Raw genomic sequence first — 25,119 nt, 5'->3', positions numbered from 1 at the left:
GGGCCTAAACCTTAGTGCTACCAACTTAACCTCACTAGCGTGAGATAAACAAATCCACGTGCTTTTTGACAGCTGTCATCCGCCATATTTAATCTATAGAGCACAGTGCTGCCCTCTTTAGCTACTTACCTTTGAAATGTGGTGGCGGATAATTTGAAAAATGCTTTTTGACAGCAGCCATCTTTGAGCACCGTGCTGCCCTCTTTAGCTAGATACCTTTGAAATGTGGTGGTAGACAATTCCACGTGACAGCAGCCATCTTTAATCAAGAGAGCACCGTGCTGCCCTCTATGTGGTGGCGGCAATTTGAAAAATTTTACATGCTCTTGTTTGGAAACAAACTCACGCGCTTTTTTGACAGCCGTCATCCGCCATCTTTAATCAACAGAGCACAGTGCTGCCCTCTTTAGTTTGAAATGTGGTAGCGGCAAATTCCACGTGCTCTTGTTTGGAAACAAAGCCATGTGCTTTTTTGACAGCTGTCATCCGCCATCTTTAATCAACAGAGCACCGTGCTGCTATCATGCGGGCAATTTCGTCAGCTGTCATCCGCTATCTTTAATCCACAGAACACCGTGCTGCTCTCTTTATGGCTACTACCTTAAGCACGTAGTAGCGGGCAATTTGAAAAGTTCTGTTAGCTATCATCCGCCATCTTTAATCAAGAGAGCACCGTGCTGCCATCTTTAGCTAGATACCTTTGAAATGTGGTGGCGGCAAAATGAAAAATTCCGCGTGCTCTTGCTTGGAAACAAACTCACGTGCTTTTTGACAGCTACCATCCGCCATCTTTAATCAACAGAGCATAGTGCTGCCCTCTTTAGTTTGAAATGTGGTGGCGGCAAATTCCACGTGCTCTTGTTTGGAAACAAAGCCATGTGCTTTTTTTTGACAGGTGTCATCTGCCATCTTTAATCAACAGAGCACCGTGCTGCTATCATGCGGGTAATTTCGTCAGCTGTCATACGCCATCTTTAATCTACAGAGCACCGTGCTGCACTCTTTAGTTGAAATGTGGTGGCGGCAAATTCCACGTACTCTTGTTTGGAAACAAATTCTATGTGCTCTTCAGCTGTCATCCACCATCTTTAATCAAGAGAGCACCGTGCTGCCCTCTTTGTGGTGGCGGATAATTTGAAAAATTCTTTTTTGACAAGCAGCCATCTTTAATCCAGAGAGAACAGTGCTGCCCTCTTTAGCTACTTACCTTTGAGGCGGTTAATTTGAAAAATTCTTTTCGACAAGCAGCCATCTTTAATCCAGAGAGAACAGTGCTGCCCCTCTTTAGCTACTTACCTTTGAGGCGGTTAATTTGAAAAATTCTATTTAACAAGCTGCCATCTTTAATGAAAAGAGCATCGTGGTGCTATCTTGCGGGTAAATTTTACGTCACAGCTGTCATCCACCATCTTGCATTGCTAACCTTAGTGCTGCCCTCTTTAGCTACTTACCTTTGACAAAAATCTATTTGACAAGCTGTCACCCGCCATCTTGCATCGCAAACATCAGTGCTGCACGCTTTAGTTGAAATGTGGTGGCGGTAAAGTCGAACAAGTTTAATCACGCATCGGGAAAGATAGAGTAAGGACGTGCTGCAGTGATGACGTCATCATGCATGTTTAGACTTGTCCGTTTTCTTAAGAGTAAGTCGGTGTAAAGGAATGCAATAAGTATGCATCATAAAAACAAGAGTTTGCATGTGCTGCAGTGATGACGTTATTGTAGGTGCGCATGTTTAAACCCGTTCGTTGACTAAAAGCTTTAGTCTTCGAGAAACAGTGATCGAGAGTGGAGTGCAAACATGACGAAAACATTAATAGTTGATGTGCAAGGTTTTAAAGTAAACGGAAACAAATTTGTGTTTAAAGAGGTGGCTGTGTTAGATTGCAGTGTGTTGTGGGCACCAAAACTTGTTAGTTTAGTATTTAGTCCACCGTTCCCTTACTGTTTGCAAACAGATGAAGATAAAAAGCAGACTCACTGGATTGAAAACAATTTAGGTTTGAAGTGGGAAGAAAAAGGAATACCTTATCGTTTTCTACCTTTAATGATGAATGCACATTTGTCAAGAGCAGATCTTGTTCTTTTAAAGGGTTGTGAAAAGAAAGAATGGTTGCGTGATTTTCTACCATCATCGTGTGAAGTTATCGACATGCATGAATTTGGGTGCCCATCATTTAAAACTCTTCCGAAAGAGCATAGTAGAGAAACAAGTAAACAGTCTTTACAACATGTATGCATGCTCTTTGATTGGTTTTGTTGCAGTGCATGCCGGGAAGTGAACAACATATGTAAACTGCAATGTCGAAATAACCTTAGTGTAAAAGAAACATTTGTAGAGTAAAGACATCATGCCATTTCTAACAGATACTAAGTGTAACGCAGTTGAAAAGGCGATCGTAAAGTTTTATGCATGCAAAAAGAAACTAAACACTTTTACTGAAGAAGAGTTAAATGCATTACCAAAGGCATTTTTGGTTAATGTAGCTGCGAATGCTGTAAAGAAGATTCGGGATAAGGTGCCTCGTGAGTGGACTCAAGATCCTGTTTTGTCAGAGCTTCAAACGTGTAGTTTACACCATGAACACGTGAGTTTAGGTAGAAGACCTTCTGTGAGACAGTGCCGTACATGTCAACTAATTAAACTGTATCACGGACCTAAAACTAATGAGTTGTCTTCGCTTATAAACACTTATCATGGCTGTGGAGAGAGTAAACAAGGAAAAGGTGAAGAAACGTGCTGGGAGAAAGATGAGGAAGCATGTTGGGCGTGGACTCATCAATAGAGTGATTGATCTTCTTTTCTTCGTGCTTCATCTCCCCTGCGGCCCTAGAACACGTTCGCCTGACATGTAGTTACATGCTGCCTGCATAGAGTATGTCGTGTAGCTGTTAAAATCTGCTTCGTAAAGTTATGCTGTGTGCGTGTTATTACCTAGTGCTTTAGCTGCTCAGAAGAATATAGCAGCACTTGTCGTTGTTGGTGCAATAAAACGAAAACTGAGTGACAAAGACCGTAAAATGAACAAAGGATAAAAATGTATATATATATATATATTCTAAAATAAATATGAATTGTCAAAACATATTACAGGTGTTCTTTAATCCTACAGCATGTCCTAGTGACTTAGAAGAAAGGAAACGTAGAGGATTAAAAGAAAACACACCTAAGATTTAAAGTACATCCTCTTTATTAATCCATGAATTAAAGCTGTTATTAAAACCAAGCCATTTAACATACAGTTTATTGCCACGACGTCGAATAACACGTTCAACTAAATAGTGATCAGGATATTTTGTTTTCTGCAGTTCTTCGATGTAGAATCCTCCTTCAATAGGCTGTCCTCTGAGATCGCGAAGTAAATACGTAACTGGATTAGTAAGCTTAACACTTCTGATTTGAAAAATTTCAGTGCTCCAGTTAGGTGTGTATCCTTTTGCAAAGATAGACTTGTGTTTGCTGATGCGAACAAAATCACCTTCTTTAAAGCGATGGCGACGTGGATAAGCTGTTTTAATTACAAGATGAATAGCATTTATACGAGGTGTATTCTTTGTAACAAGACGTGGCTTCCTTCCGATAGTGCGACGAGGTGTATCGTTGTAGGTAGATAAAAGTCTAGGTAGCAGATCAATCCAACGATATGAACCTTGCGCTGTAAATTCTCGCCACATCATTGTTTTGAGTGTACGATTAAAGCGTTCTACAACACTTGCCTTGAGATTGCTGAACGTAGAGTAGTGTTGAATGCCAAGTAACTTGAGGTAAGAAGAAAAATCCTTGTTGTAAAACTCTTTACCTTGATCAGTTTGAAGAAGCCTTGGGCAGCGTTTCGATTCTTCAACAATATGTTTAAATGCTTCTTTAACTTGAGCTGCTGTTTTAGAACGCACGGGTTGTGCAAAAGCAAACTTCGAGTACACATCGATAACAGTAAGTAGATACTTATACCCCTTATTACTAGAGGCATATGGAATCATTTCTACTAAGTCTGCTTGCCAGAGATCATCTTTTCCTCGTGTAATAACGCGTCTGCGACAGTAGGTGCGACGTGCTGGTTTATGTAACTCATGTGAGATGTTTACCTTTACAGGTGAGATCTTCTCTTGACGAGCCATTACAAAATAATGCCGGCATAACGTAGTTCTCTTTCTATTTCTAGAATTTCTGATCCGTGACCAGTGTGACCAGCCTCTTGCGATGCTCTTAAAAGTTGTAATCGTTCAACGAGTAAGTTTGGGTCATTCCAGTATCTTACATCCACATACGGCAACAAAGGCTTGTAGATAACATCAAGACGACGTGCAGTCGGAAACAGCTTAGAAATAAACTCACGATACTTGTAACTTTTATTCGCATTTACAGCTTTTGTTCTCTTGTAATTACGTCGTGTTGCATCAGTAGCAAAAAGTATTGCTTTATATTTTTTAAGATAATCTTGTAAAATTATATCCTTGTCAGGTATTCGTGAGAAAAGAAGTTCTAAGAGTCCTTTCGTAGGTTTATAGGTAACACCTTTTACAATGAGTTTGTTGTTATTAATCTTAACATTTGAATTTCCTATCCGGAAACAGTCATCTTCGTAGCGAATACCGTAGGTAGTGTCAGTTTGTCCTGTAAAAAGTTTTTCCATATAAGGTGCAAAGAGAGATCCATAGGTATCTTGAATAAAAGTTCTAAACTGATTGCGATACTCTGGTGTAATCATAACCTCAGACAAAGATGGTAGATTTTGCGTCGATGTAGTAGGTGTTTCAGCAATAACATCTGTAGTTAAAAACTCAACACGCTTAGATGGTGATGTATCATTATGTTCTTCTTCTTCCTTATCTTCCTCTTCTTGATCTACATCCTGCTTCTTCTCTTCCTTATCTTGTTCATGCTTTTCTTCTTCATGCTTCTCTTTATGATATGATGTTTGCATAGAAGCAAAACTTGAAGTAGACTGCGGTAATGAAGTAGAATTAAAAATTTCTTTGAGTGGTGTACTTAGTTGTGTTTTTAAAAATAAATCCGTGTCTGCTTGAATACGTTTAAGCTCCTTAAATTTCCGTCGAATATTGTTTCGAGCTTGGATGATATGTTTTGTGATCTCCTTGCTAGATGTTAACATGATGATGGTTTTTAATCAAGTAGTTACTGTAATTCAGTGTTAATGCATATAAAATGATCGAAACCCATGCGATATCGTCCATGCTGTACATCACTTTCTTTATCAATAACTAAAAAGCTGTAACGGTGTAATGACCAACATTTAGCACACATACGTTTAAAGTCATCGAATGTCATATCAGTGTTAACATGATCGTTATACACATGTCGCATGTTGCGCTCATCTTGCCGAAAAAGCACAATAACATTTGCGTTGTCGCGTATCAACTGCTTGGGCACACGAGAATAGGTTTGGCACAAATAGATGCAATCAACATATTTATGCCGACCAATACTAAAGAATGCACGAATAACGTTTTGCTGTTCTGTTGCGACATCATCAAAGATCATGAGAGAATTAGGAAGCACATCGTCTGGTGATGGTACTTGCTCATGCGAATTAAATTTAAAATATCTTATTCCATCTTTAACTAGATCGTGCATTACAGTTTGTAGAATAGTATATAGCGGCTGATAGAGTGACTTTGCGAAAACGTAAATATTCTCGAAGCGTACACCATTTACAGAAGTAATAAGTGTGAGTAAAAGATTTGTTTTCCCGCAACCCGACGGGCCTGATATAATACATCGAACAGTAAAAGGAAACGACGTTCCATGACGTTTTCCTGTAGTTGTACTAGAACTAGGTAAGAGATGTGGTACAATGTCGGTAACAGGTAGCGTGTCTTGCTGCTTTATAATCTTCATGATAACTGAATCATAAAGTACGTAATAGTAATATAGATATATATATATTAAACGAAACAAGAGGTAACGGTTAGTTTATGATTTGCTCTTGACTAGTAAAGTCGTGTCCAGCATGGTAAAACAACGATGTCCAAACGACATGAAGAAGAAGAAGAAAGTAAAAACTGTTGGATGGAAAGATGTTATAAAGGCTGCGCAAAAAGCTATTCGAGGGGAATACAATCCTCGTGTAGCTATTACTAAAGCGTTACGCGCAGCAAGAGCGAGAATTTCTCCAAAGTGCAGAGCAATATTTAGTAAAAGTGCACGAATTATTCCTGTACCAAAACGAGGAGGATTTATTCCTGCGCTGTTTGCTGGCTTAGCAGCTTTAGGGTCATTGCTAGGTGGTGCTAGTGCTGTAGCGAGAACTGTCAAAGCTGTAGAAGAAGCGAAACAACAGTTGAAAGAGAGTGAACGTCATAACAAGACGATGGAGGCAATTGCGTTACGAGGCAAAGGTATGAACATGAAGCTAGCGCCATACAAGAAAGGGCTTGGTATCTACATTTCTCCAAAAAACGTCTACTGAATGCACTGCCATATCGAGCTCTAACGCATGATGAAGTTTTTACGTGTGCTAAACAACTAGGAATTCATTATTTTCGAGGAGTGTATATGCGCGATCAGCTACCAGCACGCCCACGTGAACGTGGAAGTGTCGTAATTAACTTGGACGACAGTCGTGGACCTGGAACTCATTACGTTGCTTATGTAAAACGTAAATCTAAAGTATGGTATTTTGATAGCTATGGAGACTTACCTCCTCCTTTTGAGCTCATACGTTATTTCGGAATCAGTGCGGACATTGTTTACAATAAAAACCGTGTGCAAAACTTTAATACACGCATGTGCGGACGATTATGTCTTATGTTCTTATATCAAACCCAGACAGTAGAGAGAGTGCATTAGTGTCTACGTGATGACGAACAGTGAAAGAACGTTTGCTGTACGTGGAGAAAGACCTGAAACAACCGTCTACTTTTATCCACCAATCGAACTTAGCTATCAGCCGCATTGTCTTGGACTAGTATCGTTTGAAAGCTACAATAAAATCTATAATGTGCGTGATGGTGTAAACAAGTTCTATTACGATGAGTATGTGCTAACACTACCCTCAGGTAGTTATACAGTAGACGATATTCACGACTATATTGAAAGTACGTTAATTGATCAGTTTGGGGAAGATAGTTTTAGTAATCATAATTACAAGTTCTCAATCACTATAAGCAACATTACACATAAATGTGTTATTGAATCATCATTTAAGATTGACTTCAAATCACAACCTGATTCGATTGGACCACTGCTTGGATTTTCATCGAGGGAGCTCCTACCGAACGTACGTTACGAGTCTGATCAACCTATAAAACTCTTCGATGATTATAATGTGAACATTACTTGTAATATTATTACAGACTTGAATAGTAATCTACAAACTTCGCACGTTCTGCACGACTTTATTGTTACAGAGGAACGTGAATATACTATTTGTGAGAAACCAGCAGTAGTTCTTTATCATCCTGTGTCTGTAAAACACATTAGCAACATTACTCTTAGACTTGTAAATAAACATAATCAGCTTATTCATTTAGATCAGCACGCGTACGTAGCTTACAAACTACATCTTAAACCAGTATGAAAACCATCTATAAAACACGGTGTACATTCCGAAGACATACTACATGTGTGCAGAGACTCATCGAGTTAACAGATACCCATAAGCAGATACTCCAAGATTTAGGATATACACTATTACAACAGAATGGAAGAAATGCTAGACATTACGAATACAGTAGAAAGTCGTGAAGGTGTAGTACGAAGTGAGCTTCATTCCTATCAACCTTTTAAGTTTGGATTAAATAACAATGATGAAATTCATTTTATTATTAATCAACAAGATGTTTACACCTTACCACACGAAAGCTACCTCTATATTGAAGGTCGACTAGAAAAGTCTGATGGAAGTAGACCAAGCACTTCACAACTAAACAACCATGCTCTAGCTTTTCTCTTTTCTGAAGCGCGATATGAAGTAAATAATGTTGAAATTGATCGAACGAAGAATGTTGGTATTACAAGTGCAATGAAACTCTCCCTTCTTTCTGTGATGAAGAAAGTAATCTTTTGCGGATGGCTGGATGGTGTCCAAAAGCTACTAACAACTGGATGATTAATGAGGATGGAACTTTTACGGGTATGTTATCACTGAAACATATTTTTGGATTCGCAGAAGACTTTACACGTATTATAATCAACGCAAAACAAGAGCTTATTCTAATCCGTGATAGAAGTGATTACAATTCTCTTAAAGCAGTAGAAACACCAGTAGAATCGAAAATAACACTGCATCGTATACTGTGGCGGATTCCACATTAACCTTATCTGATCGTGAAAAACTTCGATTGCTCAAGATTGTAGAAAATGATACACCATTACCTATACGTTTTAGAAGTTGGGAGCTGCATGAATATCCTGTGTTACCACCTACAAACAAGCATAGCTGGGCTGTTAAAACATCACGTTTTAGTGAGAAGCCCTTGTACATTATTTTTGGATTTCAAACTAATCGTAAATTCAATCACGAAAAAGATAACTCACTGTTTTGTCACCCTGTGGGTGGGGACGGTAGAATAACACCCACGGTATCCCCTGCCTGTCGTAGGAGGCGACTAAAAGGGGCCCCAGGGGCTCTGAACTTTGGAGCGTGGGTTGGCGACCACGAGGCCCTCAGCTGAGTCCTGGCATTGCTTCCACTTACTTGTGCCAGACTCCTCACTTTCATCTATCCTATCCGAACTCTCTTGGTCAACACTTGTTCTTTTCCGACCCCGACGCTATTAGGTTTGCGAGGGCTAGGGAGTCTTTCATTTTCACGCCCTTCGTGGCCCTTGTCTTCCTTTGGCCGATATCTTCATTTTTCGAAGTGTCGGACTCCTTCCATTTTTCCTCCGATTAGTGTTATATAGAGGATGGTTGCCTAGTTGTACTTCCTCTTAAAACAATAATCACCACCACCACCGCCGCTCACTGTTTGATCACTGTAAATTAAGACACGTTAGACTATATCTCAGCGGAATTACGTATCCCTACGAAAACATAGACATTAACTTTGAGAAAAATAAGTTTGGGATGCTCTATGACATGTTTTGTAAATTTCAATCATCGTATTATCAGAAAGAATATCGTCCGCTATTTACACCTCAAGAATTTAAAAATAAAGCACCGATTGTAGTTATAGACTGCTCTTATCATGAAGAATCTATAAAAGAATCTCCAGTTGATATTCGTTTAGAATTTGAAACATCTGAAAACATTCCTGCTAACACAGCAGCCTATTGTCTTATTATTCATATGAGTGATGTTACTTACCATCCGCTAACGAATATTGCTACGAGACTATAAATAAGAATAGATCTTTATCATTTTCATTAGTGTGTGCTTCGACATCGTACGCTATGGAACAAAACTGTAAATGTGCATGCTGTTTGCATGCTCATACGCAACATCTTATTTATCTTTCACGAGTGAGTGAGGCTATTAAGATGTTCTATAAACATAGATCGTCGATGCCGAAACATCTTATTCAATACTCACCACCAGGATTTTTATATACGTACGCTGCCTCTTACGTACATACTTTTTGGGACATCCTTCCTCTACACAGTAAGATGTCGATCGAAGTAGCATTATGCAGAACTTGTGAACGACATTACAAGCATCGAGGAGAAAATGGTGATGATGATTGGGATGGACCAAATCCGAGGATTGAACACTGTACACAGTGTATGAATGAACTTTCTCTAGTACCTCATGTTGATGATGATGATTCCGAAAAGGAATAACAGCAAGGTAAGAAGTATATGATCTTCTCTGTAAAGCATAACATACTTAGTATAATATATTTCTAAATGTTTTGTTTAATTTGAATGTTGCAGGAGGCATTTCAGAAGCATACGTTGTTAAGAAGCACACCAACCTTGTCAGCAGCAAAAACGAACACTGTTGTAGTACATTTGTAAATAAATATTTGATCGCATTCAAAAAATGTTGTACTTATTGCATTGCTTTACACCGACTTACTCTTAAGAAAAACGATCAGGTCTAAACATGCACAATGACGTCATCACAACAGCACGTGCTTACTCTAGCTTTCCCGATGCATGTTTAAACTTGTTCGAATTTACCGCTACCACATTCCTTTACACCGACATAGTCTTAAGAAAACGGACAAGTCTAAACATGCATGATGACGTCATCACTGCAGCACGTCCTTACTCTATCTTTCCCGATGCGTGATTAAACTTGTTCGAATTTACCGCCACCACATTTCAACTAAAGAGTGCAGCAGCGAGGTAAGCGATGTAAGATGGCGGTAGCTAAAGATGGCAGCACGGTGCTCTGTTGATTAAAGATGGCTGCTTGTCAAAAAGATTTTTTCAAATTATCCGCCACCACATTTCAACTAAAGAGTGCAGCACTGAGGTTTGCGATGCAAGATGGCGGGTGACAGCTTGTCAAATAGATTTTTGTCAAAGGTAAGTAGCTAAAGAGGGCAGCACTAAGGTTAGCAATGCAAGATGGTGGATGACAGCTGTGACGTAAAATTTACCCGCAAGATAGCACCACGATGCTCTTTTCATTAAAGATGGCAGCTTGTTAAATAGAATTTTTCAAATTAACCGCCTCAAAGGTAAGTAGCTAAAGAGGGGCAGCACTGTTCTCTCTGGATTAAAGATGGCTGCTTGTCAAAAAGAATTTTTCAAATTAACCGCCTCAAAGGTAAGTAGCTAAAGAGGGCAGCACTGTTCTCTCTGGATTAAAGATGGCTGCTTGTCAAAAAAGAATTTTTCAAATTATCCGCCACCACAAAGAGGGCAGCACGGTGCTCTCTTGATTAAAGATGGTGGATGACAGCTGAAGAGCACATAGAATTTGTTTCCAAACAAGAGTACGTGGAATTTGCCGCCACCACATTTCAACTAAAGAGTGCAGCACGGTGCTCTGTAGATTAAAGATGGCGTATGACAGCTGACGAAATTACCCGCATGATAGCAGCACGGTGCTCTGTTGATTAAAGATGGCAGATGACACCTGTCAAAATAAAGCACATGCCTTTGTTTCCAAACAAGAGCACGTGGAATTTGCCGCCACCACATTTCAAACTAAAGAGGGCAGCACTATGCTCTGTTGATTAAAGATGGCTTATGGTAGCTGTCAAAACCCACGTGAGTTTGTTTCCAAACAAGAGCATGTAGAATTTTTCAAATTGCCGCCACCACATAGAGGGCAGCACGGTGCTCTCTTGATTAAAGATGGCGTATGACAGCTGACGAAATTACCCTCATTATAGCAGCACGGTGCTCTGTTGATTAAAGATGGCAGATGACACCTGTCAAAAAAAAGCACATGGCTTTGTTTCCAAACAAGAGCACGTGGAATTTGCCGCCACCACATTTCAAACTAAAGAGGGCAGCACTATGCTCTGTTGATTAAAGATGGCGGATGGTAGCTGTCAAAAAGCACGTGAGTTTGTTTCCAAACAAGAGCACGCGGAATTTTTCATTTTGCCGCCACCACATTTCAAAGGTATCTAGCTAAAGATGGCAGCACGGTGCTCTCTTGATTAAAGATGGCGGATGATAGCTAACAGAACTTTTCAAATTGCCCGCTACTACGTGCTTAAGGTAGTAGCCATAAAGAGGGCAGCACGGTGTTCTGTGGATTAAAGATGGCGGATGACAGCTGACGAAATTGCCCGCATGATAGCAGGACGGTGCTCTGTTGATTAAAGATGGCGGATGACAGCTGTCAAAAAAGCACATGGCTTTGTTTCCAAACAAGAGCACGTGGAATTTGCCGCCACCACATTTCAAACTAAAGAGGGCAGCACTGTGCTCTGTTGATTATAGATGGCGGATGACGGCTGTCAAAAAAGCGCGTGAGTTTGTTTCCAAACAAGAGCATGTAGAATTTTTCAAATTGCCGCCACCACATAGAGGGCAGCACGGTGCTCTCTTGATTAAAGGTGGCTGCTGTCACGTGAAATTGTCTACCACCACATTTCAAAGGTATCTAGCTAAAGAGGGCATCACGGTGCTCAAAGATTGCTGTTCTCAAAAAGCATTTTTCAAATTATCCGCCACCACATTTCAAAGGTAAGTAGCTAAAGAGGGCAGCACTGTGCTCTATAGATTAAAGATGGCGGACGACAACTGTCAAAAAGCACGTGGATTTGTTTATCTCACGCTAGTGAGGTTAAGTTGGTAGCACTAAGGTTTAGGTCCGCCAAGATGGCAGCGCTGCGGATGACAGGTGACGAATTTGCAGCTACTGCGATAAAGAGGGCAGCACAGTGCTCTGTGGTTTAAAGATGGCGGATGACAGGTGTCAAAAAAGCACGTGGCTGTCAAAAAACACGTGGCTTTGTTTATCTCGCGCTAGTTAGGTTAAGTTGGTACTACTGATGTTTAGGCCCGTCAAGATGGCAGTACTGAGGTTAGCGATGCGTTGTTGTCTGTCAAAAAGCACGTGGCTGCCAAAAAACACGTGGCTTTGTTTATCTCGCGCTAGTTAGGTTAAGTTGGTACTACTGAGGTTTAGGCCCGTCAAGATGGCAGTACTGAGGTTAGCGATGCGTTGTTGTCGATGACAGCTGTCAAAAAGCACGTGGCTTTGTTTACAAATTCAAATTTCCCGCGGGTGGTGGAGGAGACCTCTGGGAGGCCTCTGGCTGTGGTGGTGGTGGAGGTGGCTTCTGGGAGCCGGTGGGGGTGGTGGCGCCAGAACCATCCAATTATACTACTCTTACTAGAATCCACGACGCCTAATAACGCCCAATACTTTAATAATGAACAACTTCGCACAAAATGATCTCGTATTTTAAAACTGGAATTTTACGAAAATGACTGACAAATTTACTGTTATTATTGTCACTCCTACACGGTTTGAACGGACATAGAATACGTTACACTTCGTGACAAATTCACCAATCTGCATTACTCAACACCACACACAGCGTTTCCACTCGATTGAAAATGGGTAACCACGGATCCCTTTGCACCAATTCCATCAAACTTCCAAATGAAAATTTTTAAGTCGAATAAACATCTTAATTTGACATCACAAAATATAAGCAATAAAATACCCGGAACTGACGATCACTTTGGACTGATATCACTTCGAAACCCTCATTAGTAACTTTTTACAACATTACATGGCATTCGCAATACTTTAAAAATTTATCCAAGCAGAAAATTAAACAGACGACCCTTTTCTTCATATTCTGACATTCACAAAGAAACAATATGTGTGATCAACTGCGTCATAAATACCCACTTCAAATACATATACGTTTGACATCATGAAACAAGATATAGTAAGGAGTAAGATGGCGTGTCACCTACCTCAGGCCACGCCAGCGGTCATCTCTGGGCTCACCGGCGACCCTTTTTCATTTATTTAGCCATTTTTACATTTTTGGCTGTACACTGCATTTTCCCTCCCTTTTCCTGGAAATAAAGCATTAAAAAAAAGAAATGCCCTTCACTTGTCGTTTTTGTTAATCGCACTCGACTGATAGTATTTATTAATCGCAGACGAATTACTTTCCTTACCTACACAAATTTATAAAATCTTCTTCGGTATCTTGACCGTCCTTTTTATACAATTACTTCTGCTCAAAGAAAAGCTATCTCCACATGGAGGCAAGACCCAGCCACATCGGCTAAAATCTGTTGGTTGGACTTACTCTACTTGTCGATCGATTTACAGAGCAGTTCAACCCTCTGTCTTCAGCCTCACGATACAAAATGCAGGTGTTTCAACATGACGTCCCTTCTATATTTATAGACAGTACCCCCTCTCTCCAGGCATTTTCCCTTTGCCGCCAAGAAAATTTGCGTAACTTTTTGGACTTATGAACTATATTTAAAAGAGTTTTTTATGTTACCACATACTTGCTACATTGCTAACAGTAGTGTTCCTGGACATTTAAAATCTATTCCTATTAAATTAACTGGTTAAATGACCTCATTTGATAGGCACTACTTTTTGTCGACTTAGAGTGGGTAAGCTAGACACGCGCGTCCATCTGAAATAATCCCCAGAAATGGCTTAGCAGTCTCAAATCCGTCTTACTAAAGACCAATTGTCTTATAGATAAATACAGGACCCTCATTATATTGCGTTCACCACTAATTCTTTCATTTAATTGTATTTATTCAACATAAACTTTCTTCTGTATCCTTACACATTCGACACGTGCGGATAACGTCACATCTCAGAGCATGGGACGGAAAGTAGCTACCTCCTTGCCACGTGTCACTCCCGTGATACATATAAAATTTCGAGCTTCCTATTACAATTGACATGGGCCTCCTGTAATAATTTTCATACTTAAAATTCTTATGGCACAAAGGTTATGGGTTCAGTACATGAGAGTCCCACGGTGAAAACTATGCCCTTCTACTCATTTGCTTCCGAGAATAGCCGATGAGTCGAAAAAGTTTCTGTTTTACTGCTCTGGCAGAAGATATCGATCTGGCTGTTGGGCGGTGTTTGCCCCCCCTCTTCGCTTTTTGTAAGTTATGTACTTTTAGATAACGGAATGTGTTGCGGTGGATGATGTAACATCCCTTCCGAACAAACAGCCCCTTTCAGAGATTTAATTTTGAGGTTTCCGTAATGAGAGAGTGGTTTGCATTTAGGAAAGGCCGAAAGAAATTATATTTCATATTAAAACCTCTCAGGCTTTACGACTCGTTTCAAAAGTAGGATGCCAGAGTCGGTTGAGTGGCTAAGGAGGATTCTAGATTTGGTCATCGTTACTATTTTGTTGATCTGAGATCCAATAAGCGGAATACGAAGTTATGTTCGTATCTTTATATTAGATTTCAGTCTGGGTGGTTTAGTACTGTCTTCTTCGGAAAAACGTGTGATTTTGAACGTGGAGTTTCAGTAATAAAACCGCAGGGCTCCAGCCATACATGAGGAGGGTCTTCTAGGTAAATATTTGTGTTAATATGAGAATACATATTGTTAAACGTTGCTTGTTTCACGTACTGCATATGTACAATTATGTGTTGGAGTAAGTCATATTTTCACACACCTTCGGCGATATATTTGCTTTCTGTAATATATAACACGTTGTAGGGTAAATGCTGGTAAGTTGGTGATAAGTATGAAGTGTCCGCTAGAGCGCTGTGGAGACCAATGCAAGAAGCTAGCGACATCTGTTGAGAACTCAGGGAACTAGTACTAGAGTTGAGATACTTAGCCCTCAATAGGCAACTTCACGTTACTTATTCAAAGACTAATCACAAACTTACCTCTCTTTACCCTACATCGTGGTGTTCGTGACTACACAAACCAGGCTAGCACTGATCATAAAACTAATGAAGCAGTGAATGATATAATTTATATAGAAACACTATGAGGCTTGTGAAGCGGAGAGCTGATCTTGTGAACACTCTCAAAATATTCTAAATCTTTTTTTTTCGGAATTGGGTGGCATTTGAGTCAAGGAATTTGAACCAGTGAAAGTTCTCTCCATCGCCTGCAGTTGTACTGAAAATGGGTCAAGTTTGTGCGGACACAATGACAATGTCTCCTTGTAAGTAGCACGTATGTAGAGAAGTACTTTAATCATTTTAAACACTGGAATGGCTCTGCAAACCGCCACCAAGCTCAGAGAAAAGTGAGTAACGTCCTAACGTTGTAAAGTATGTGTGATTCAACGAAACTCTCTTACCAAATTATTTTCTTATCAGTCCCATTCCATATAACTAGCTAGCATTTGTATTTATAGATACTGCATTTTCTTTACTCACCTTCCAGGCATAGTCCAGTAAATATCCCGACGATGGTTCCCTCGGGACATGCACAATTGCCGTTGACACACTTGTACGTGGGCACAGCTGAGCAGTCGATATCGTCCTTGCATGGACCGCCAACTCCTGTCGACATAGCGTGCTTCATTATTATAGTGCTGTATTACCTCGCACCTAGTCACATTTCTTCATTAAAGACTGTTTATATTTCAGCGTTCATTCTGCTAGCCTCTGTACATTAATTAAATATCTCGACAACCCTGTATTTGTAACTAGCTTTGAGGCCTCGCCTCTTTCCATACCTTAGGCCTATCTCAGTGGCGGTTCGTGACGGCATCTCCTTCCCCTCCCTCACTGACCAGCACCACAATACGTTTAGATGAATATTAATAACAATTTGATGGCACTAGCTTCACAAATATGCTTCCATTTCAACATTAATTAATGAATTAAGTACAATACAGTGACATTTATGCACACACATTAACAGCTAATGCAACCCCGATCATTATGGAACTGCACTCTTTCACTGATCATAATCACAACTGATAATAGCAACATTCATGAAAACAAATAAACAGCGCACTCCCGAATTTCTCTCTCCTTGCTCAACTTTCAAAGCATGACAACGTATTTAGCAATTCGATCACACTACAAACAGTGCCGTCACCTTATCGTTACATTTTGAACCTTTATAGAACTGAATTGTTTAAATAGTCACTATAAGGGAATTCATTGTTTTGTAAAATGTTTTAGAATTAATCTCTAACAACAATTAATATAAGACGTGGGGTGGGGGGAAGCCTTGGTACATTGTGAAGTTGTTGGCGATGTGCTGAGGACTCTGCCCGCCTGCACTCTTCCTTCCCCTGACAAGCCTACATCGTTCTCCTAGGCTCTTCCTGCACCCCGCACACACTTTACCCCCTGTGGGTGGGGGTGGTACAATAATACCCACAGTATCTCTTGCCTGTCTTAAGAGGCCACTAAAAGGGGCCCCAGGGGCTCTGAACTTTGGAGCGTGGGTTGTCCACCACGGGGCCCTTAGCTGAGTCCTGGCATTGCTTCCACTTACTTGTGCCAGGCTCCTCACTTTCATCTATCCTATCCGACCTCTCTTGGTCAACTCTTGTTCTTTTCCGACCCCGACGCTATTAGGTTTGCGAGGGCTAGGGAGTCTTTTATTTTCACGCCCTTCGTGGCCCTTGTCTTCCTTTGGCCGGTACCATCATTTTTCGAAGTGTCGGACCCCTTCCATTTTTTCTCTCTGATTAGTGTTATATAGAGGATGGTTGCCTAGTTGTACTTCCTCTTAAAACAATAATCACCACCACCACCCCGCACATTTGCAAAGTGTGGGACCTGTTCAGCGCTCTGCTGCCACAGTCCGAACGCCTCACGACTAAAGAGAAAACATCGAGCGTGCTGGACAGCAGCCACGGTCTGAAAGCCGTAGCCATTTTCTTGAAAATAGGAAAGCAAAATGTTTACAGCCGAAATAATAAAGATAACATTGTATAACTGAATATCACACAATCACACCACATAAGTTCGACTTCGCTGCATTTGTCTCGTCTCTTTATGTGCCGGTAATCAATTGCAGAGTGAAATAATGTGGTGGGGCGGCGCCCAAGAGCCCTTCATGCACGAACCGCCACTGCTAATCATTGTCGTCGTAGTCACCCTCCGTCATAGGCAACCTTTGCAACGCACATTCCCTCACCACCGAAGCCAGTTTATGCGTACATCGTGCTCATTCCTAACTTAGCCTGTATCTTCACATTCCGCAGTATTCCCACCTGTCTACACCAGCAGCCATTATCCCTGCATTACTTCCAGCTAATGAATAACTTCTCGCCAGTCCACCCACAGTACGGCGAGCATTGAATTTAGCATCTGATTAAACTTGTGGAAAGAAGGAGAGGCCTACGAGAGGGTGACAGCTTAGGAAGACAGAGACTTTCAAGTACCTGGGAAGAATCATAAAGGAGAGTGGAAAAAATGATAAAGAAATATCAAGCGTGGAAGACAAGCAGGGGTGTTCCTGAAAAGTGTCATAAACCTGCTTCGGAGCAAGGATGTCCTCATAGAAGCAAAGAGTATGACGTATTTTGACGTATGAAGCAGAAACTTAGGTAAAGACGCAGAGACCTGTGACTAGGATACAGGCAAGTGAAATGACACTTCTGAGAAGCAGGAGGGTTGTGTTGGTCGTGAAGTAACATTCGCTGTCCACTTCACACGGGTCTCCCAGAACTGGAACAACAAGAAACACTTGACATGGAACACCGATCAAAGAAACATGCTCCTGCGAGGTGCAGCAACCCAACAAACTGAACTGTATGCACTTGCGAGGTGCAGCAACCCAACAAACTGAGCTGTATGCCCCTGCAAGATGCGGCAACCCAACAAACTGAGCTGTATGCCCCTGCAAGATGCGGCAACCCAACAAACTGAGCTGTATGCCTCTGTGAGGTGCGGCAACCCAACAAACTGATCAGTGTGCCCCTGCGAGATGCGGCAACCCAACACACTGAGCAGTGTGCCCCTGCGAGATGCGGCAACCCAACATACTGAGCAGTATGCTCCTGCGAGGTGCAGCAACCCAACACACTGAGCAGTATGCCCCTGCGGGATGCGGCAACCCAACACACTGAGCAGTATGCCCCTGCGGGATGCGGCAACCCAACACACTGAGCAGTGTGCCCCTGCGAGGTGCAGCAACCCAACACACTGAGCAGTGTGCCCCTGCGAGATGCGGCAACCCAACATACTGAGCAGTATGCTCCTGCGAGGTGCAGCAACCCAACACACTGAGCAGTGTGCCCCTGCGAGATGCGGCAACCCAACAAACTGAGCTGTATGCCCCTGCGAGGTGCGGCAACCCAACAAACTGATCTGTATGCCTCTGTGAGGTGCGGCAACCCAACACACTGTGCTGTATGCCCCTGCAAGATGCGGCAACCCAACACACTGTGCTGTATGCCCCTGCAAGATGCGGCAACCCAACAAACTGAGCTGTATGCCTCTGTGAGGTGCGGCAACCCATGAATGTATAAGATGAGAAACGAGAAGGTTAGAGTTATAGTAAAGGAAGAGCCACTACAGAACAGGATAGAGGCATCTAGACTTAGATGGTATGGTCACATGAAGAGAATGACAGAGGATAGGATGCCGAGGAGGATGCAGGAAATGGAGATAACAGGAAAACGAGCAAGAGACAGGTGAATAAAAGGAGCGGAAGAGAGAAGGGGAGAGGATTGGGCAAGAGTGAAGAGGGAGAAGTCGTGGGAAAACAAGAGGCCTGGCTCCAAGCAGAACGGCCAACAGCTGGAAACTGCATTATGATGATGTTGATGATGATCCTAACAAGAAATCTCGAGAAAACAACAAAACAAGCTACACTGAAACATTCCATCATAAATTAAGTGAATTCAGAAAGTGACATTGTACATTACATTTGAAGTAGGCTGATACCTAGTACATACCACGTTTAATACACTGTAGGTCTACCATACCTAATCACGATTGTGATGAATTAGACCTTTTAGCCAAGTACAAATCTCCATAAACTTAATTCAGTGGCCAACCGTATTAAAAACCTTTTCTTTTCTTTTCTTTCGGAATAACGACTGACAGCCTCATTAAGCAAGTTTCAGTGCTGTTTGAAATATAGTACTCAATATATCCACACGAAATTTACCTCAATACTTCAAAAGTAGCATGCATTAAAAGGATATAATTTTCTGAAATTATTAGAAGTAGAACTCACCCACCACACACGTTGTACTATTCGCTTGCATAAATCCTTGTATACACGAACACGTGTTGTCGTCACACTTGACGAGGGTCGGGTCGGTCGTGAAGTAACATTCGCTGTCCACTTCACACGGGTCTCCCAGAACTGGAACAACAAGAAACACTTGACATGGAACACCGATCAAAGAAACATGCTCCTGCGAGATGCGGCAACCCAACACACTGAGCAGTGTGCCCCTGCGAGATGCGGCAACCCAACACACTGAGCAGTATGCTCCTGCGAGGTGCGGCAACCCAACACACTGAGCAGTATGCCCCTGCGAGATGCGGCAACCTAACACACTGAGCAGTGTGCCCCTGCGAGATGCGGCAACCCAACACACTGAGCAGTGTGCCCCTGCGAGATGCGGCAACCCAACACACTGAGCAGTGTGCCCCTGCGAGATGCGGCAACCCAACACACTGAGCAGTGTGCCCCTGCGAGATGCGGCAACCCAACATACTGAGCAGTATGCTCCTGCGAGGTGCAGCAACCCAACACACTGAGCAGTATGCCCCTGCGGGATGCGGCAACCCAACACACTGAGCAGTATGCCCCTGCGGGATGCGGCAACCCAACACACTGGGGAGTGAAGCATCCGGTACATTTGGATGGGGATACCAGACACAGGGTAAACACACAAGGGGTGAAGCTTACAACTTTCCCGGTCCATATACGACACGATCGCTGAGCGACTATTATAGAACTTACCTTCTGCTATCTTCCAGCAATCATTGGTCGACGTGTTGCGGTACCCTTCAGAGCACTGGCAGACGTTGTTGATGCATTTGACGCCTTCTCTGCTTGGGACGCTGCAGTCTCTAGTGTCCGTGCACTCTTCTCCTAGACCTAATAACAATATAACTCAATGAGTATTTGAGTGGAAAACGGAAAAAGTTTACAAGAAAAATTTTAACACTTTTTCCATGCCTAAAACAAGTATTTTATACAGTAGAACCTCATTATCCGTACTTCGCTTAATGAGGACACCCGTTTGCTACTTGCTTTACGTCGCACCGGCACAATGGCGACGATGGGACAGGGAAGGGCTAGGAGTGGGAAGGAAGCGGCCGTAACCTTAATTAAGGTACAGCCCCAGCATTTGCCTGGTGTGAAAATGAGAAACCACGGAAAACCATTTTCAGGGCTGCCGACAGTGGAGTTCGAACCTACTATCTCCCGAATACTGGATACTGGCCGCACTTAAACGAAGGACACCCGTTTAATAATAATAATAATAATAATAATAATAATAATAATAATAATAATAATAATAATAATAATAATAATACAATCCCAGTATAAAGCTAAGTTATGAGCGCAATGTTGTAAACTACACAGGGGGAGATCGTTGAAAGTGTGATCGCTGCAGAAAGCTATGAAACGGATGAATATGACCAGGATGAAATAGGTGGCATTATTAGCCGTAAGCCAAAACTAAGTGAAATTAAAAACCATCTAAACATTCCCAGGAAATACGTCGAAGAAAACAACAATGAAAACATATCTGCATATTACGAACATTTGATGTATTTGCAGGAATGAATTATTAAAGAAATTAATGTCAAAGGAAGACAAGAAAAGATGAACAGTTTCTTCAAACCAGTAAGTGTGTCAAGTGTGGTCAATGACGGTGTGCCTGGATTGCCGTGTTCTAATTAGTACTGTATTTTGTAGGGCCTAATACTGTATTGCATTACATCTTGTATACTCTATAACCTTTGTGTTTCTTAAATTTAAAATGCTGTTACAAATAAAACTCCGCCTGTTTCATTACTCCAACTTATTTTAGGATGACCCAATAAATGAACACACACACAATTCTAATTAACCATGAATGACCACCCTCACTAATTGCTGTCTATTTACAAGTCTCTCTTCCTTACGGCACAGTTACTATGCATGCGGACGCTTAATCCTTACTTTCACTTCGCGTCCAGTCACCTCATAAGGCAGCTTTGTGCAGAAAACTTGATCTGAACACAGTGCTATGGGCCACTCGATGCACAATGACTGTTCGTTGGTTCGATTCCAAAGACCGTTCAGTAATTCACACAGTCATATGCAGTGAACAACTAAGCAGCTCAGCAGTATTCATTAGCAGGACGATACTCACAACAGCGAACATTTACGTTCACACTCGCGATAGCGGCCTCCCTCGCTGATTCACGCAGAAATACACGAACACACGGTACAGTCTTCCGTTCCGTCGTCTCCAGCCCACCCACTCACTGGTCTCTCAGACAAAAGAACAGCTCCTCGTTCAGACCTCGGCGGGACACTAGCGACAGCCCTCAGCTCAGCTCAGCCACTGACTCCACCGCGGAGCCTTACCATGACTGACTGTTCACGGCTAGTCTCCCTGTTTATAGCTAGGGTGATTCGAGCCAGAATTTTCGTGAGGTGACTAGACGCTGAACATTCCCGTTGAATCTGCAAGAAGCTCACAGGTATGCCGGCCCAACCCCACAAGGCGGCTGGTCGTGTGAGTCACTGGCTGCTTCCTGGAAGTACCGAAAGGGGCTGGCACGTAACAATGCTGTACTGTACACCTTCTTTTCACTGAACAGGGTGTTTAATGTATACCCTGGGCCATTTCATACGTTATTTTGTTTAATCCGGACTTTCATTAACTCGGACAACCAAGAGTATCAGTTGATCTGGATTAATGAGCTTCTACTGTAATAATACAATGACACAGAACATGAAAATGAAAAAAATATTTATAATAGACATGATATTGTATAGGCTTTTGGGCTTGTGCCGTGTCAAGAAAATAAGATGAAATTCTTAACGTTTCGCAGAAAACTGTGCTCTGCGTCCTCAGAAGAACTGGTTCGGTCAGCTTCCGCTTCGAACGCTAGCGTTGTGCCACGTCCTGGGGGCCATCTGGTGGTGAATGAACGTACCATTTCCACTTCTACTTATATTATAACGCTCCAAATTCAAAAGTGCCATTGTTTAAGAAGCCTTTCTCGTGGACAGTCGAGAATTCTTCTGAGAACGCAGAGCACAGTTTTCTGCGAAACGTTAAAAAATTTCATCTTATTTTCTTGACACAGCACAAGCTCAAAACCCTATACAATATCATGTCTATAAGTACGGGCCGTGAAACCATTAATGGCAACATATTTATAATAGTTTACTGTCCAAACTTAGTCCTTTTTATATGAACTTTCACTTATCCCCGGGTATCAATTACCTTGATGTGTTATTAACATCACGTAACTATTTACAATGCATTTACACTGGCTGACAGAGCAAATGCAACACCAAGAAGGAGTGGTCAGAACTTTATGCCAATTGCAGGGTAGACTGACGTCACTGAGGTATGCTCATGATGTGAAATGCGCCGCTGTGCTACGCACGTAGCGAACGATAAATGGGACACGGCGTTGGCGAATGGCCCACTTCGTACCGTGATTTCTCAGCCGACAGTCTTTGTAGAACGTGTTGCCGTGTGCCACAGGACACGTGTATAGCTAAGAATGTCAGGCCGCCGTCAACGGAGGCATTTCCAGCAGACAGACGACTTTACGAGGGGTATGGTGATCGGGCTAAGAAGGGCAGGTTGGTCGCTTCGTCAAATCGCAGCCGATACCCATAGGGATGTGTCCACGGTGCAGCGCCTGTGGCGAAGATGGTTGGCGCAGGGACATGTGGCACGTGCGAGGGGTCCAGGCGCAGCCCGAGTGACGTCAGCACGCGAGGATCGGCGCATCCGCCGCCAAGCGGTGGCAGCCCCGCACGCCACGTCAACCGCCATTCTTCAGCATGTGCAAGACACCCTGGCTGTTCCAATATCGACCAGAACAATTTCCCGTCGTTTGGTTGAAGGAGGCCTGCACTCCCGGCGTCCGCTCAGAAGACTACCATTGACTCCACAGCATAGACGTGCACGCCTGGCATGGTGCCGGGCGGAACGTCGTGTTCTCCGATGAGTCACGCTTCTGTTCTGTCAGTGATAGTCACCGCAGACGAGTGTGGCGTCGGCGTGGAGAAAGGTCAAATCCGGCAGTAACTGTGGAGCGCCCTACCGCTAGACAACGCGGCATCATGGTTTGGGGTGCTATTGCGTATGATTCCACGTCACTTCTAGTGCGTATTCAAGGCACGTTAAATGCCCACCGCTACGTGCAGCATGTGCTGCGGCCGGTGGCACTCCCGTACCTTCAGGGGCTGCCCAATGCTCTGTTTCAGCAGGATAATGCCCGCCCACACACTGCTCGCATCTCCCAACAGGCTCTACGAGGTGTACAGATGCTTCCGTGACCAGCGTACTCTCCGGATCTCTCACCAATCGAACACGTGTGGGATCTCATTGGACGCCGTTTGCAAACTCTGCCCCAGCCTCGTACGGACGACCAACTGTGGCAAATGGTTGACAGAGAATGGAGAACCATCCCTCAGGACACCATCCGCACTCTTATTGACTCTGTACCTCGACGTGTTTCTGCGTGCATCGCCGCTCGCGGTGGTCCTACATCCTACTGAGTCGATGCCGTGCGCATTGTGTAACCTGCATATCGGTTTGAAATAAACATCAATTATTCGTCCGTGCCGTCTCTGTTTTTTTCCCCAGCTTTCATCCCTTTCGAACCACTCCTCCTTGGTGTTGCATTGTCACTGTCAGTCAGTGTATAACAACCTACTAGACAATCCCCAACAGTGTTTAAATACACAAACAGATAAACGAAACATGAAAGACAAGGTTTTAATTTCAAATCTTTCCGCCGTGAATAACCGTTTATTTACTTCAAAAAAGAAACACGTCAATTGACGCAGTGACAGAGAGTGGGCTATGCCAAGAAATGGGTTATTGGTAGCCTGGTATAGGGCAAGATATGAAACACAGTGCGCGGCGCAAGGTGCATAAGAAGACTTCGCTAGGTTGGCCAGAATCCACATTCCCCACTCCTCGAGTCTGCCCCCACTCGCTCGGCAGCGCTCCACAATCCGAGTCACCCCGAGACGGACCAATGCAGGGTGCAGAGAACCTCTACGCCTCGCTTTTCACGCGTCAGGTTTTGGGCGTTTGACAGGCCCTGGTATAGAGTAAGCTGTCGATTCTCTGTTGACAACCCAGCCAGAATATTATAAGTGACACGAATATGATTATACCTGAGTTTTCCTTGTTTTTACTTTTATTTCAATGTCTACAAAGTTTGTTGATATTAAATCCCCTTTTGTTTTGTTACACTTAGTATGGAGTATTCCGTACCTGTGTCTGATTATTGCTAAATAAATACAAATATTCTAGACATTTTCCGCGAGTAGACTTTTCACGCCTCTATTACGAGGCTGCTAAAGTCCTCACAAAATTTGGTTCAAAATATGTTTGCGACAGGGTTTTGCCTGTAATGAAAGTTCGTAAGCCACGGTTGCGTGTGAGATTATCTGACGAAAGCTTACGAAACAGCTTGCGCTTGTCTGTGTGCCGTAAGTTTGTGCCGGACATTGGTTCCATCATTACTTCGACAAAGCGTTGATAAGATACAAAGCATTTCGTATGTGATATCTTGTTAAATAGAATGTATTGTCACAGGTTTACTCAAACAAGACATGTCGTATGGATTTGTAATTGTTTCTTG

General features: G+C 42.6%; 1 protein-coding gene across 1 annotated transcript in view; it reads right to left on the bottom strand.

The window, feature by feature from the left end:
* LOC136884162 (prion-like-(Q/N-rich) domain-bearing protein 25) overlaps nucleotides 1-25,119 on the bottom strand; it is a 120,489-nt gene that overhangs the window by 20,865 nt on the left and 74,505 nt on the right. Inside the window, exons 9-11 of the mRNA XM_067156201.2 lie at nucleotides 20,240-20,377; nucleotides 19,502-19,633; nucleotides 15,730-15,855 (exon numbers count right to left, since the gene is read on the bottom strand). Coding sequence (XP_067012302.2) covers nucleotides 15,730-15,855; nucleotides 19,502-19,633; nucleotides 20,240-20,377 — 396 coding nt within the window. The remainder of the gene's footprint in view (nucleotides 1-15,729; nucleotides 15,856-19,501; nucleotides 19,634-20,239; nucleotides 20,378-25,119) is intronic.

The sequence above is a fragment of the Anabrus simplex genome, chromosome 12, assembly GCF_040414725.1.
Source record: "Anabrus simplex isolate iqAnaSimp1 chromosome 12, ASM4041472v1, whole genome shotgun sequence".
Classification (NCBI taxonomy): domain Eukaryota; kingdom Metazoa; phylum Arthropoda; class Insecta; order Orthoptera; family Tettigoniidae; genus Anabrus; species Anabrus simplex.
This window is presented reverse-complemented; position numbering and strand designations above follow the sequence as displayed.